This window comes from Orycteropus afer, unplaced genomic scaffold, assembly GCF_000298275.1.
Source record: "Orycteropus afer afer isolate SDZICR_OR568_19922 unplaced genomic scaffold, OryAfe1.0 scaffold00194, whole genome shotgun sequence".
Lineage (NCBI taxonomy): Eukaryota > Metazoa > Chordata > Mammalia > Tubulidentata > Orycteropodidae > Orycteropus > Orycteropus afer.
In genome coordinates this window covers 1,535,349-1,551,186 of record NW_006921781.1, presented here as the reverse complement: position 1 = coordinate 1,551,186, position 15,838 = coordinate 1,535,349, and the positions used below count along the sequence as shown (strand labels likewise).

At 41.7% G+C, this 15,838-nt stretch overlaps 1 protein-coding gene across 1 annotated transcript in view; it reads right to left on the bottom strand.

The window, feature by feature from the left end:
- Nucleotides 1-15,838, bottom strand: part of ERICH6B (glutamate rich 6B) — a 186,150-nt gene that overhangs the window by 25,009 nt on the left and 145,303 nt on the right. The window contains exons 7-9 of the mRNA XM_042781910.1: nucleotides 12,992-13,131; nucleotides 9,093-9,154; nucleotides 2,398-2,540 (exon numbers count right to left, since the gene is read on the bottom strand). Of these exons, the coding sequence (XP_042637844.1) occupies nucleotides 2,398-2,540; nucleotides 9,093-9,154; nucleotides 12,992-13,131 (345 nt within the window). The remainder of the gene's footprint in view (nucleotides 1-2,397; nucleotides 2,541-9,092; nucleotides 9,155-12,991; nucleotides 13,132-15,838) is intronic.

Here is a 15,838-nt window from a genome sequence, read left to right as displayed (position 1 = left end):
ATGTGACCTGCTGGCCTTCATGGATTGGCTTGTAGGTAATCAACTCTAGAATTACTTTTTCTACTTTTTCTTCATGCCATCTAACAATACCTCCATAGCATTAAATACTATTTTGACATATCGACTCTCTGGTCAATTGAGAGCACAGGCTTTGTTTAGTTCACCCCTGTCTCTCCAATCCCTAGAATAGTGCCTCAAGCATAGAAGGTTATCAATAACTATTTATTGATAGCATAAATGAATTCAGGGTGTTGTGTCTTTCTATATCCCATTTCAATGCCTCTCTCTCTCTCTCTTTTTTAAGCTTCTTTTGAGTTGCAGATTTTTAGCTCACCCTGAATGACTCTAATATTATGAGACTAGTTTTCATCTGGGCATACTGGTGGCATAAGAAGTCCCTAGGTGGTCCAACCAAAAGGTTGGAGGTTTGAGCCCACCTAGAGGTGTCATGGAAGAAAGGCCTGGTGATCTACTTCAGAAAAATTAGACACTGAAAGCCTTGTGGAGCACAGTCCCACTCTCACATGCATGAGGTCACCATGAGTTGGAATCAATTTGATGGCAGCTAGTTTATTTATGACTTTATAGCATTGGTCTTTTAAACTATACCATGTGATTCATTTTTTTATTGTGATGAAAACATACGTGCCAAAACATTCCCACACCAAAGCATACAATGACTTCCACATTTACAATTCAATGGCATTGAATACATTTTTCAATATTGTGCTACCATTATAGTTACCCTTTTCCAAAATATTCTGTTTAATGTCTCTGTGGTGGTTAAGTTTGTGTGTCAACTTGGCTAGGCCTGGTTGAGTGGCTGGGCAGCTGGATGTAGTATTCCCCATGATGAGACTGGTAATCAACTCCATGGTGGAATCTACTGGGAGCACTTGAGCAGCGCTTTGGGTATGTGGTCTGCTTCCCATATGTAAGAAACAGCTTTGGGAATGGTCTCTAGCTTATGGCATGCTTGAACCCTGCATGTAGCCATGTCGTTGTTCAGCAGCCTGCCATGCTCTGTCGACCTTGGGACTTTCAATGACTTGAATTAATGGCCTGCTGTGTGGTTTGGTAACATTGGGACTGTGCCTTTTTACTTGTCAACCTTGGACTTGTCAGTCTCAGCAGCCAGTAGCTGTCTGAGTGAAGAAAAGCCTCTAGCTCCGGTGGGCTGGGAGCAGGAGGCAGAGCTGAAGCCCAAGGTTAAAGGGCTTTCACCCAGCCCCTAGAGCCTGGCACTTTGAACTCAGACTTAAAGCCTCCAAACTGTAAGAGAATAAAACTCCTGTTTGTTAAGGCCATCCCATTTGTGGTATACTCCTGTCAGAGGGGCACTAGATAAAAGAGTCTCCAAAGAAAAGCTGCCCCCTCCTCCCTGCTTCTTCCCACCTCTGGTAACCATTAATAATCTTTGGTTTCTATATATTTGCTTATATCATAACAATGAGACCATAGAGCATTTGTCCTGTTTGCTTAGCCTACCATTTCCAAGGTTCATCTGTGTTGTGGCATACATAAACATTTCATTTCTTTTATGGCTGTGTAATATTCCATTTTGTGTGTATACCACATTTTGTTTATCCATTCATCTGTTGATGGACATTTTGATTGATTCTACCTTTAGGCTATTGTAAAAAGTACTGTAATGAACATTGGTGTATAGGTTTCTGTTTATGTTCTTGCCATCACTTCTTCTGGGTGTGTACATAGGTTGGGATTGCTGGGTCATATGGTAGTTCTATATTCAACTTTTTGAGGAATCACAAAACTTTTTCCATAGTGGCTGTACCATTTCATGTGATTCATTTTGGATATGGATTTTATGTTGGTCAAGGAACATGTTTTCACTAATACATTACCTTCCTTTCAACTCCATCCTAGTTCATTAGCCAGATACAGAGCCCTGTAGGCAGAAGTCTCAATAAATCCTAATAAAAATCCTAGTCACTATATCAATAACCTAGACCCTCTATATATCCATGTCCATATCCATATCCATATACACATACATTTACATAAGGAGTTCTGTTGGCGGAGTGCCTCAGGCATTTGACTGCTAACCAGAAGGTTGGCAGTCCAAACCCACCAACCATTCTGTGGAAGGAAGATGGGGCAATCTCCTTCCATAAAGATTTACTGCCTCAGAAACCCAATGAGTCGGAATTGACTTAATGGCAGTAGGTTTAGTTTGGTTTTATACATATACAAGTCAGAATTAACTCAACGGCAGTGGGTTTAGGTTTTTGGTTTTATATGTTGGAGATATTTTTCTTGTTTGTGTTTATTGTGTATTGGACCTGATGTACCCTGAGGTGTGTGTGTCTCACCTGAGGGAAAAAAAAACAACAAACCATGTGCAAAGTGAAAACAACAACCCACCACCACACTTACCTTTGTTTTCTTCATCATCCATTCTGTATCTAGTTCTAATTTCTTCTTACGACGAACAATTTGACGAGGTTTTGTGATTTCTTCTGGCTCCTCAGTTTCTGGTGATGTCTGGTTCAATAAGTGAAATGTCAAAGTATTCAACTCTGCAATGATTAACTCAAGTCAGACTTTGGTGGAAACTTAGAACCACTTTTTCAAGGCACCAAAGGGAGGTTTTTCAAATAAGGGGGACTGCCAGAAGTGTTGAAAAAGCAAGGCCTTTGAAGCCAGAAACTTAAGGGTTGAAATCCAGATCTCTTAATTTTTTCACTCATTCACTCCGCAGACATTTATTGAGGGCTAATGTCAGCCAGCCCAAGGCTAGATGCTGGAGATATAATGGTGATGAAGACCAGGAGTGAAGGTATGAGAGAGTGATATACCAACAATTGATAGTGTGTTGTGGGTTGAACTGTGTTCCTCCCAAAAGATATGTTGAAGTGCTAATCCTTGAGCCCTGTTCAAAAATAGGGTTTTTGAAGATGTTATCAGTTAATATGAGGTCATAATGGAATTAAATGTGTCCTAATCATGACTGGTGTCCTCATAAAAGGAGGAAAAGAGACAAAAAGAGAGAGACACACACAGAGGAAAGATGACCTTGTAAAGACAGAGGCAGAGAGACTGGAGTAATGTGCATACAAGCCAAGGAACACCAAGGTTCACCAGCTGTCATAAGAAGGTAGGAGAGAGGCTCCCTCAGACCGTCCCTCAGAGCCTTCAGAAGAAACCAGCATGTCTGCCATACTGATTTCAGATGTCCATACTCCAGAACTGTGAGACAATAAATTTCTGTTCTTATAGCCTCGCAGTTTGTTGTACTTTGTTACAGTAGGCCAAGGAAATTGATACACAGTGTAATGAGTAGAGCTCTCAACAAATGAAAAGTGGGATAATTCTGTTATCTGTAGTTCTGTAATAACTGTTATTCTGTTTTCTGTAATATCTGTAATTCTGTTAACCTAAAAATCAGGCTAAAGTGAAGAGTCATTAAAAGAGGACATATACCATAAACATGTCATCTTAACTCAAAACACATATATTAGTGTGTCATTTTAAATATAAGGCAAGATTTTTACTTTGAGTGTGGGTCTGATGACGGCAGCTCTGTGACCATTGTGCCTAACTCCTTCCATAATTATTACTTATAATTTTCAGTTTTGGTAGCTTGAGTGCAGAATCATATATTTTCATTTTTTTATTTCTACATATCACTCAATCTACGTTTGTTTGGTCCATATCTAATGCAAAGCACTAGTAATAATAATAATAATAAAATAATAAAAGCTATTTCCTTATTGAGTCTTTCCAAAGCATTCCATTTTTCATAGCAACAACAATTTTCTTTTATCCCCTTTTGTAGCAATTGAATTTTGGAATTAAATCGGCAAGAACAACCAAAGAACAATTGTGCTCCCAGTGACTCTTGTAAGTGACTAACATGAGCAGTGAAGCAGAGCTAGCTGAGCAGTGGGGAGAAGCTGCCAGCTGTGGCATTACCCAGGATGCCCTCTGTGGAGAAGAAGAGCACTGGTTCACTCAGCCAACATGTTAGTGCAGGCCAGTTAAGAAAGCTCTAATGGTTCTACCACTGACTTCACCATGAGCACCTTGAGATTGCAAGGGCATTCAACCAGACTTCAGAAGTTAAGGCTCTGCCTTGCAATGGGGAATTCCTTGCTTAAGTGCTGCATGGTTGAAGTCTAGATGGGTGACAATTAGTGGTGAGAGATGAGCTGGGGAGGCAGACAGGACTAGATCATTTGTTTATTTACTCACTCAATAAATATCTATTATGTCCCTACTGTGTGCCAAGAACTGCCCTGGGGATGGGAATGCTATGGTTCCTGCTGTTCATTCCAGTAGTTGAGACTACTGATTAAACAAGTAAGCAGATAAAAACATAATATGTCAGATGATAATGAGTGTTCTAAAGAAAAATTAAGCAGAGTAAGAAGAATGGAAAATGACATGAGTGTTTGCCTTTGTGTGTATGTGTTGTGAATTGAATTGTGTCCTCTAAAATGTGTGTTGATATCTTAACCTGTACTTGTAAATGAAACTCTGCAAGGAAAGATGCATCTATGAGTCCAGGAATGCCAACAACTGCTGGCAGTAACTGCAAAACAACCAGTATACACAATGATTGTGAAATAGACAAGAAAAGATCTCCTCTAGAGGCATGCCTTGTATTCCAACTCATAGCTTCCTGAACTATGAGAAAATAAATTTTTGTTCCTTAAAGCCACCTTTTTGTGGTATTGCTGCTATGGAAGCCCTAGGAAACTAAGACTGTGTGTGCATGTGTATGCACTAGTTTATAAAGGGTAGACGAGTAAAGTATTTCTGAGAAGGTGATATTTAAGAGAGTCCAGAATGAAGTAAGTGCGCAAGCCACAGGGATATCTGAGCGATCAGTGTTTTAGGCAGGCAGGCAGCTAGTACAAAGCTTTAAGGCAGTGGATGTTTGTCTTATTTGATGAACAAGAAAAGGGCCAATATGTCTGAAGAGGAAAAAGTGAGGGCCTTCTAAGCCACAAAAGAATATTGATATTTTTGTAAAGGAAATGGAGGGCCAATGAAGAGTTTTTTAATTTTTTAAAATTATACTGGAAACAATGGGGAAAAAGGACTGAGAGATGGGAAGATGGGAGGTCAGAGAGATTGGAATTCCAGAGGAGAGATGAAGTTGTCTGAGGTGGTATCGATGGGGGCAGAGAGATGTGAGTGGACAGCAGAGCTCTCAGGAAGGATGGACTTGGGGGAAGAAGAGTCAAGGAACAACATACAGCTGAGGAACTAAAGAGGCACTGATAGAAGTTCTTAGGAAAATGAGGAGAGGGAGGAAGACAGAGGCCAGAGCACCAAGGTTCTTGTAGCCCAAGGGAGTTTGGAAACAGGTGATAGTCTCCCATTAAGGAATACTTTCTCCAGTTTTATTTACAGAACAACCCTGATTTATCAAGGGGTGAAACAAAAAACTAAAGTGAGCCAAGTTACTATTTCTGAGGAATCAATTAGAAATTAATAGAAAGCTGAAAAAAGGACAAGGAGCCCACATATTCTGACCTCCTAGAACCCCACAAGAGGAAGGCAAACTCACCATCAATAGCCCAAGGCCTATTCCTGCGAGGTCAGACATGCTGTCTCCCTCCAGCCCTTTCTCCAACTGTTCCTCCCAAAGCACCCACCACCTCTCTCCTGGGTTTGATAATTTGCTGCAGTGGCCACACAGAACTCACAGATTATGGGGTTTATTAGGGAAGCACCTACAATTCAAGTTCAGGAAAAATGCTCAGTCTCTCTCCCAGCCCACTGTCTCTCAGCCAAGGCTCTCACAGTCTCTCCCCCAGCAGTGCATGTCCCTCGGTGCCTTACTCAGCAATGTGTGTCTCTTGCGTCTCTTTCAGGAGCGTGTGTCTCTTTTGGCAGCACGTCTTCCTCAACCAGCAGTCAGAGAGAGTTCTGCCTCTAGGAGGCCTCCTTTTGAGCTTGGCAGAGTGGCCAAACCAACCAATCATAACAACAGAATTCTAAGCACCTGAGAGTGAGCCTCCCATAACATTGCGTTGTGCCACACCAAACAGAAATAACCCAGGTGGATAACATTTACAATCAGGAGCTCCTCAGTTGCTCATTCCACCACTGAGTTTACAATGACTTAGGGTAGAAAAGCCATACTAAGTAATTTACTACACTGCAAAAGCATTTCTTTCATCATAGTGCTAAATGAAGACACTTATGTGTTGATTGGTTTTCAATTTTTATTTTATCTGACAAAGCTAAAATCATGGATATTCTGTTTTTTGCTATATACTTGGCTCTGTCCTTGTTAGGTGAGGATTTAGCCACCTTTCTGAGCCTCAGTTTCTTTAAAGTGGGATAGTGTTGCCTACAGTTACTTATGCATGTGAATAATGCATGCATAGTGCCTGACACTTAGTAGAAACCCAATGTATCTTGGTGCCCTTCTCTCAAAGAGCTTTGAATTTTGATAGTTCATGATACAAGCTGTGCAATGTTGTCCTATTTCTTTTTACAAGTTTAGATGGTTCTGAACAGGAATAACTACATATTTTGACAAATCTAGTGCAAAGTAAAAATGTAGAGCCCTTTACAGAATATTATTAAGAGTTTCAAGACAACCACAGCAGAGCACTAAAACAAGCATGGGGATTTTCTAAGCATGAGGCCCTGTAGGAATGCACAGGTCACACACCCATCAAGCTTTTCTTTGGAAAGCAGAGTGCTGAAAGACATGGTGCTGTGTGCCTAGAATATGAAATAATGGGCTAGATACTGGAAGTAGATGAGTTATCAACTCAAATGAGGCTAGGATATTTCTTTGGGACTGGCTATAGCAAGAACATTGACAGTGATTTCATTTTACTTGGATCCATAGTCAATGCCCATGGAAGCAGTAGTCAAAAAATCAGATGATGTATTGCACTGGGCAAATCTGCTGTAAAAGACTTCTTTGAAGTGTTAAAGAGCAAAGATGTCAGTTTGAAAACTAAGGCTCCCCTGACCCAAATCATGGTATTTTCAATAGCCTCATATGCATATGAAAGCTGGACAGTGAATGCGGAAGATGGAAGAAGAACTGATGCATTTGAATTGTGGTGTTGGCAAAGAATATTGAAAATACCATGGACTGCTAGAAGAACAAACAAATCTGTTTTGGAAGAAGTAGAGCTGGAATGCTCCCTAGAAGTAAGAATGGCAAGACTTCATCTCACATACTTTGTCATGTGGTCAGAAGGGACCAGTGTCTGGAGAAGGATGCCATACTCAATAAAGTCAGCAAAAAAGGGGAAGACCCTCAATGAGATGGATTGACACAGTGGCTGTAACGATAGGTTCAAGCATAGCAAATATTGTGAGGAGGTGTGGGTTGCTAGGAGTCGGAATCAATTCAATGGCATCTGACAATAACAACAGCATTGAAGAACATAGAAGAATGTCTTCTGTCAATTAGAAATGTTATTTTTCTGTATAAAAAGTTCAAACCTTTTAGGCTTCAGTTGTCCAGAGAAACAGGGAGTGGGCAGGGGTGTGAGTGGGGCACTAGGTGAATCTGGCCGTTTACGTTATATTATATTTCATTCTCTAATCGGTTGACTTACTTTGTCCTAAGAGAAAAAAACAAAACAAAACACTGTCATTGAGTCAGATCTGAGTCATAGCGACCCCTCATTGGGTTTCCAAGGCAGTATCACTATGGAAGTAGATTGCCCAACCTTCCTTTTGAGCAGTGACTGGTGGGTTTGAACAACCAGCCTTCTGGTTAGCAGTCAAATGCCTTAGGCACTATGCCACCAGAGCTCCTAAGAGAATAAAGAGTCCTAAAAAAAAAGAAAAGAAAAAAAAAAAAAAAAGGAGCAAGAAATCATGCATACATGCATGCATGCATGCATCTAGCCACTCAAGAAACACTTATTGAGCACCTACGGTGTACTTTGCTAAGGTGCCAAGGAATGAAAAACACAGACATTTAAACCCCGGGGGAACAGAAAAGTAAGCAATAGACAAATATTACGTTCTATATGTAACAGACATTTGTTGTGTTTTTGGATGCTGAGCATCTGAACCCTTTTTCTTGTTTTTGGGGTATCCCATCACATGAGTTTTGCTGGGAGGCAAAACCCTTACAACTACAAAAACTGAAAGGGGTGATTGCTTTTTCTGTGTGCCGTAGCCCGAGGTAGAACATAAGACCTAGGTGTAGAAGGTCCCTACTTTTTTCTTTCCAGAAACATTGGCCTTTGTTGCTCATTGAATATACCAAGGGGATGAGAACTGAGTCTGGCTTAAGAGGTCTTTGGCATGAATGTGACTTCCATTTAATGGCTGGGTGATTTTAGGCAAGCCACTTAGTCTCTCTGAGCCTTAATTTCTTTATCCTGCTTCACTGTTAGAGAGATTAACTTGAATGAGATAGTGTATATGAAGGTACTCAACACATAGCAGCTATTCTACAAGAATGAGGTGCAATCATGGAGCACTGTCTTGAGAAGGAATCTGAAGTTGTAGCCTGACTCACTGAGAAAAAGTGCAGTGGGTGATCAGCTGTGTCTACCATGGGTCTTGCTGCCATTTCTACGTTAGTTGTATCTAGTAATTGGAAAGATATTCCACATTGGGGTTTTGAATTTCTGAATTAAATAGCTTGATAGTTTGGTTTCTTGCTCCAAACTTTCCATGATTAGAGCCCAAAAGCTGGCATTCTCTATAATAGGCAAATCTTAACAGGTGAACTCTAAATGCCTTTGATCTCCTGTATAGGGGCCATTTAGCTCCAAAACTTTGCATTAATATTGTCTTTCCGGAGTCTCTCAAATCTGGCTTAGGTCTCCCCAAGTGGTTCAATAGCACCCCTTCCCATAATAATAGCACTTAATCAGCCTAAGGGCAATTCCCTACTTGTCTATCCTCCTTCTCCTCCCTAGCACCAAGGATAAAGTCCATTGAGAGTCCAGATTGTGTCTGTCTTGCTCAGTATTTTACCCCTGGCAGCTAGGACCTGCCTAGCACCCAGTAGATACTAAAGTGAATTAATGAGCATTCCTGTCTTCCACAATGCAGAAGGAAGAGAGGGAGTGAGACGTAGACAGGGGAGCCAGTCACAGGATGGGTAATGGAAGGGCAGTGCTTACTTTCACGTTTCTTCATAATCCACAGGATTGTTTCCTTGTATTTTCCAAAATTTTTCTTCAACCTGAAAGAACATGAATAATCTTTAAAAGTGAGACTAAATTCAGGTGTATTTGGCACGATGTACTCAGCCTGCTGAGTCTGTTACATAGGGTGAAATTTGTTTTCTGACCCAGCTTTTCTTCCAGTCAATGCTCAGACAATAAAGGGACATCTTGCTGCTTCTCTCCTGGCCTTTAAGTGGCCCTGCACTTGGGCATATGAGCTGACCAGAATACCCTTCAAAATGAAATCAATGAGATTCTTCTTTGGGGCTAGGACAGGGCAACTAAAACTAACTCACTGCCATCAAGTCAGATCTGACAGGGCAGGGAGGTTCCAAATACAAGTATGGCTCTATGTGTTAAGCTCATGCAGCTTGCTTTTCTATGTCTTGTATATACCCCAGGAAGGTTTGCATTCGGAAATGGCTTAGGAAAACAGCATTATCTGTGAACTGGAAAGACTTAACTGAAACTCCTTTGCATTTAGTAGGAAATTTTCAAATAAACTCACTCAAAATGCCTTATCATGAAAGCCTCAGGAAGTCAGGCACAGCCTTTCAAAATGATCAAGCCCCTTCTCATGTCAATATACAAAGCAAGTCAAGCTGGCATTTCAATGGCTTGGCCTGTTTTACTTCCAAGTAACTGTTGTCTCCAGGGACAGTTGTGTTTCCTGCTTCTGCGATCACAGCCCCTATGAAAGGGAATGTGCTGGAAAGAGAACTTTTCAGGCTTAATTGGATCTAAAGAGAAAGCTTATGACATGACTAGATAGATAGATAGAGAGTTTTGGTTACCTAGTGCCACTCTGACAATAATATACCACAAATGGGATGGCCTTAACAAACAGGAGTTTATTCTCTTACAGTTCAGGAGGCTAGAAGTATGAGTTTAAAGTGTCAGGCTCTAGGGGCTATGTGAAAGCCCCTCGATCTTGGGCTTCAGTTCTGCCTCTTGCTCCTGGCCCACTGAAGGTAGAGGCATCTCTTCACTCAGACAGCTGCTGGCTGCTGAGGCTGAGAACCCCCCAAGGTCAACAAATAAAATGGCACAGTCCCGATGTTACCAAACCACATGGCAGGCCATTAACTCAAGTCCATTGTAAGTTCCAAGGTCGGCAGAGCATGGCACGTTGCTGAACAATGACACGGCTACATGCAGGGCCCAAGCATGCCATAAGCTGGAGACCATTCCAAAGCTGTTTCTTATATACAGGAAGCAGACCACATACCCAAAGGAAGCTACTCAGCTGCTCACAGTAGATTCCATCATGGAGTTGATTACCTGTCTCATCATGGGGAATACTACATTCAGGTGCCCAGCCACTCAACCTGGCCTAGCCAAGTTGACACACAAACTTAATCATCATACAAACACAAACACACACACACAGGAGCTCTGGTAGCATAGTGCCTAAGGCACTTGACTGCTAACCAGAAGGCTGGCGGTTCAAACCCACCAGCCACTCCTCAGAAGGAAGGTTGGGCAATCTACTTCCATAGTGATACTGCCTCGGCAACCCAAGGAAGGGTTGCTATGAGTTGGGTCCAACTCGATGGCACATAACAACCACAACATACACACACACACACACACATATACACACACACACACACATAATTTTATTGAGTTATTGAGTTTTAGTGAAAGTTTCCAAAGTAAGTTGGATTGCCATTTGACAATTTCCACACAAATTGTTCAGTGACATTAGTTACATTGATCCCAATGTGTCGACATTCTTTTCAATTGTGTTCAGCTTGCTCTCTTTCTAGTACTCTAGTTTCCCTGCCACCTTATCCTCTCATCTTTGCTTTTGGGTAATTATTTACCTTTTGGTGTCCCACTGATGTTTTTAAAGTAGGGTACCTATCCTATGGGTAATATCCTTTATTTTTCATGCCACTGTGCTAATTCACCAACAGGTGTTCTCAGGGGATAGGCTTGGTTCTAGGTTTAATAAGCATCTCAAGGTGATGGTCCAGGAAGTCCTCTGTTCTCTACTATTACAGTTTGGACATGACAGGTTTTAAATTCTCAGTTCAGATTCCTTGAAGACAGTGTGATAATTTAATCCTGAGCCACCCCAGGAAGTGAATGGCCTCTGCTTAAAAGTGCCTATACTATTTTACCTGGCAGAGAGCTGTTGTTGTTGTCAGTATCCATCGAGTCGGTTCCAACTTGTAGCGACCCATGTGTGCAGAGTAGAACTGCTCCATAGAGTTTTCTTAACTGTAATCTTTGTGGAAACAGATCACCATGCCTGTCTTCTGAGACACCCATGAACCATCAACCTTTTGGCTAGTAGTCAAGCACTAAACCATTTCCACCACCCAGGGACTCCATTGGCAGAGAGCACTGGTTTACTGTTTGTACTTTAGAAGCAATAGCAGAAATGGAGGATGAGATCTTTGTGGCCCTTTTGTACCGAACATATGTTTATTTGCAAGCACCTGAATGAACCTGAAGTTGTTACCTAGCCTACTGGCACCTGTGAGACCAAGGAGTAGGGTGGGGCTGGGGGCCTGTGCTGCAGGCTAAAACGAGTGTCAACTGTAGACAAAAGTTAAGCCCCTTTCCTAGAGAGGAGTTCCTGGGTGGCACAAACAGTTAATGTTCTTGGCTGCTAATCCAAAGGTTAGAGGTTCAAGTCAACCCAGAGATGCTTCGAGAGAAAGCTTGGTGATTGCTTCAGAAAAACCAGCTATTGAAGACCCTACGGAGGGAAGTTCTTCTTTAATGCACATGAGATGTCAGACTGTTTTTTTTTTTTTCCTACAGGAGCCTCAGGGAACTCTTGTCACTGGACTCTACTGAGCCCAAAGCAGAAGATGCCGGCAATCAACCTCTACTCCTGCTTTTTGTGAAAGTTTCAACTTGCTGAGGTAATTAAGGAGGGCTCACTCCTCCCTCAGCCTGTTACCCGGTGCCATTGCTGAAGACTCTGTCTTGGACTCAAGAGTCTCAAGCACACACCGTACTTTCAAAATTTTCTGATGGGTGGTTAAGTGAAAACCCAGGCTTCCATGTGAAGAGTGTATTCTGCACCACAGACTGGAGGGCCACGACATTTAGAGAGACCTGGCACCCTTGCCAGGTGTGTAATAGCTTTTTCATTTCCCACTCCAAAGAGGGGCTTCTGCCATGATCCCCACATCAGTGAAGGTCAAGACTAGGATCTCACTCTTCCATGGAGCAAGGAAAAGGATCTGCTGGCCTAGGGTGAGGAGTCCCTGGGTGGTGCAAATGGTTAACACACTCGGTTGCTAAATGGAAGGTTGGCAGTTCAAATCCACCCAGAGGTGCCTTGGAAGAAAATCCTGATGATCTACTCCTAATCAATCAGCCATTGATTGCTCTATGGAGCACAGTTCTACTCTGATGCACACGAGGTCACCATGAGTCAGAGTTGCCTTGACAACAACTGGTTAGCCTAAGGTGGAGCTGAACAATTTCTTGGGCAGATGCCCAGGATCTTGATCCCCTATTGTCCTCTCTTTTCAAAGGCCCAGGGGGCAGAGCCTTGCTCCCCAGACTATTGTACAAGTTCATTTTGTACAACTTCAAGACTTTTCTTGTCTTGGATTTTCAACTTCTGCCACTGTCTGCCTCTGATCCTATTTGGTGCCTCCCATGCTTGTAGATTTCTTTCCTCTTGAGTTTGGCAGGTGGACCATTCTGTCCCTCTGATCCCTGGTTCTTGCCTTGGCCCTTGTGCCTGGCCTGTCTCTGCTCCTTGACTCAGGAGACCTACCTGGCCCTGGCCCTTGCTCTGTTTCCCTGTACACTCAATTTTCTCTGCTACTACCTCTGGCCCAACTAAACCTGCTGACCACTAGCATGACTTTTTGACTACTTACAGAATTCCCAGTTTCCTTCTTGTTTCACTCTCCAGATGCCCAGTCATGGGGATGTCAATATCTTCTTCCATCTCACTGCGAGCAGCCATTTCTTTGACCATCATCCTGAACACTGTCTGGTAGTTGGTGTTGTTCAAAAACTAGGACCACAGAATGAAATATCCAGAAAATAAGAATTAATGATTTACTAGTTAATCACTTTTCTGACTCCTAAGGGAGCCAAGTGACATTTCAGCACATTATTCAATAAACCCAAACAATGGCAACAGTAGGTTGACTAGCAAGAATTCTTTTAAAGAATATTTCTATTATCATCATACACTCTCCTCACTCCTCAATTCCCTCAGGAAATTATTACTTTTTTAAAAACATCCTTACACCAATACGTTTTTTGAGAACATAAACTATCTTCTTTTTCCCCAATGTGGAAAAGCTATAGAATGTAAAAAAATTTCCATGCTCTAAGAGCCTAACGGGCTTCTGAGTTTCATGAAAGACCAAACTCACATTTGTTGCTCATGTGTTCAATTGATCCAAGGGACTGACAAACAACAAGGGAGTGAGTTCAATTCCAGGCCTGAAGGGTAACTAGGGGCTATAGTGCTATAGTCTCAGGGGTTTCACCAGTCTCTATCAGACAGTAAGCCTGGTCTGTTTTTTTTTTTTTTAATGATTTTGAGTTTTGGTCCACATTTTTCTCCCACTTTACCCAGGTTCTCCAAATTTGATCCCTTTCTGAGTGGTTAGCAGCAGTAGCCAGGCACTATCTAGTTCTGGTCTCAGAGTCATGAGGGCTGAGGTTCCCAGGGTCCACTAGTCCCTTGGACTAATTTTTTCCATGCATATTTGATTTTCTTCACTCTTCTTTGCTCCAGATGAGGAAAGACCAATTATTGTATCTTTGCTGGATGGTGGAAAGCTTTTATGACCCCAGTGATTACTCACCAGAGTAGGATGTAGCACAATGTTTTTGTGTACTATGTTATGCCTGGGAGCTCTGGTAGCGTACTGCCTAAAGCATTTGACTGCTAACCAGAACATTGGCAGTTCAAACCCACCAGCCACTCCTTGGAAGGAAGGTTGGGCAATCTACTTCTGTAGTTATACCACCTCGGAAACCCAAGGAGGGTTCTCTATGAGTCAGATACGACTTGATGGCAGTGAGTTTTGTTTTGGTATGTTATGCCCTTTGAGGTTGATGTCCCCAGCAACCATGGTCACAAGTCCGTGAACTCAGTGACTCACTCCTTCAAGGTATTTGGTTGTGGCTAAGAAGTTATCATAACTTTAAAAGGAGCTTTGGTGGTGCAGTGCCTAAGGCATTTGATTGCTAACCAGAAGGTTGTTGGTGGTTCAAACCCACCAGTCACTCTGCAGAAGGAAGATGGACAATCTACTTCCGTAAAGATTTACTGCTTTGGAAACCCATTGGGGGTTGCTATGAGTCAGAATCAACTGGGTCATAACTTTGCCCCGTTAAATAAATAAATAAACCCAAACCCACTTCCATCGAGTCTATTTGGACTCATAGCAACCCCTACTGGGTTTCCAATACGGCGAATCTTTACAGAACTAGATTGCTTCATCTTCCTTCTGCAGAGCATCTGCTGGGTTTGAACTGTCAACCTTCTGGTTAGCAGTCAAATGCCTTAGGTGCTGCGCCACCAGAGCTCCTTTTGCCTCCTATTAGCTCAATTGTATGTGGACATTTTTATAGCACATACACATACATATGTAGAAATATTGTCTGCCAAACTTATACATGGTCATAGGTAGATTCCCTTTTGCTTATCCATACCTGATCATTTTGCCTGACTTCTTATGTATCCACCTGTAGATTAATGTTTGTCATTACTGATAACGCAGTGTTGTGTATGTAATAGTATTTACCTTTGTTCTCTGTGCCTCTTGTGCACCTCTCTGTGCCTTCTTTTTCCTTAGCTCTGTATGCTGTTCACCCACTTTGATACATTTCTCTTACTTAGCTAGCAATTTTCCCTCTCTTCCCTGTCATCCCTGATAATCAACAGTTTCCTTCCATGTGCAAACCTTTCCTTAACTTTTTATTATTACACACAGTATTTGTCCTCTGTGATTGACTTATTTCACTCAGCATAATGTCCTCCAAGTCCATTCACATTATGAGGTGTTTTGCAGATTCTTCTTTATTCTTTAGTGTTGCACATTATTTCTTTGTGTGTATGTACCATCATCTGGTTATCCATTCATCCATTGATGGACACTTAGGTTGCTTCCATGTCTTTGCTATTGTGGATAGTACTGTGAAGAACATTGATATGCATATATCTATTTGTGTCCCGGTTCTTACCTAGTAATGAGATTGCAGGATTAAATGGTATTTTTATTTCCAACTTATTAAGGAAGTGCCATACCATTTTCCAGTGGTTGTCCCATTTTGCAGCCCCACCATCAGTATATGAGAGTGCCAATCTCTCCACACCCTCACCAACAGTAGTTGGTTTCTGTCTCATTAAACTTTGCTATTATTGCTGGAGTGAGATGATATCTCCTTTGTTGTTTTGATTTGCACCTTTCTAATGGCTAATGATCACATGTTTGTTGGCTGCCTGAATATTTTCTTTGGTGAAGGGTCCATTCATGTCCTCTGCCCATTTTTTAATTGGATTGTTTGTCTTTTTTTATGTTGAGGTGTTGAAGTATTCTATAAATTTTAGAGATAAGTCTCTTATTGGATACATTATTGCCAAATATATATTTTATACTACATATATATATATATATATATACACACACACACACACATACTATATATATATACTATATATATATTAGGAGCTCTGGTAGCATAGAGGCTAAGGCACTTGA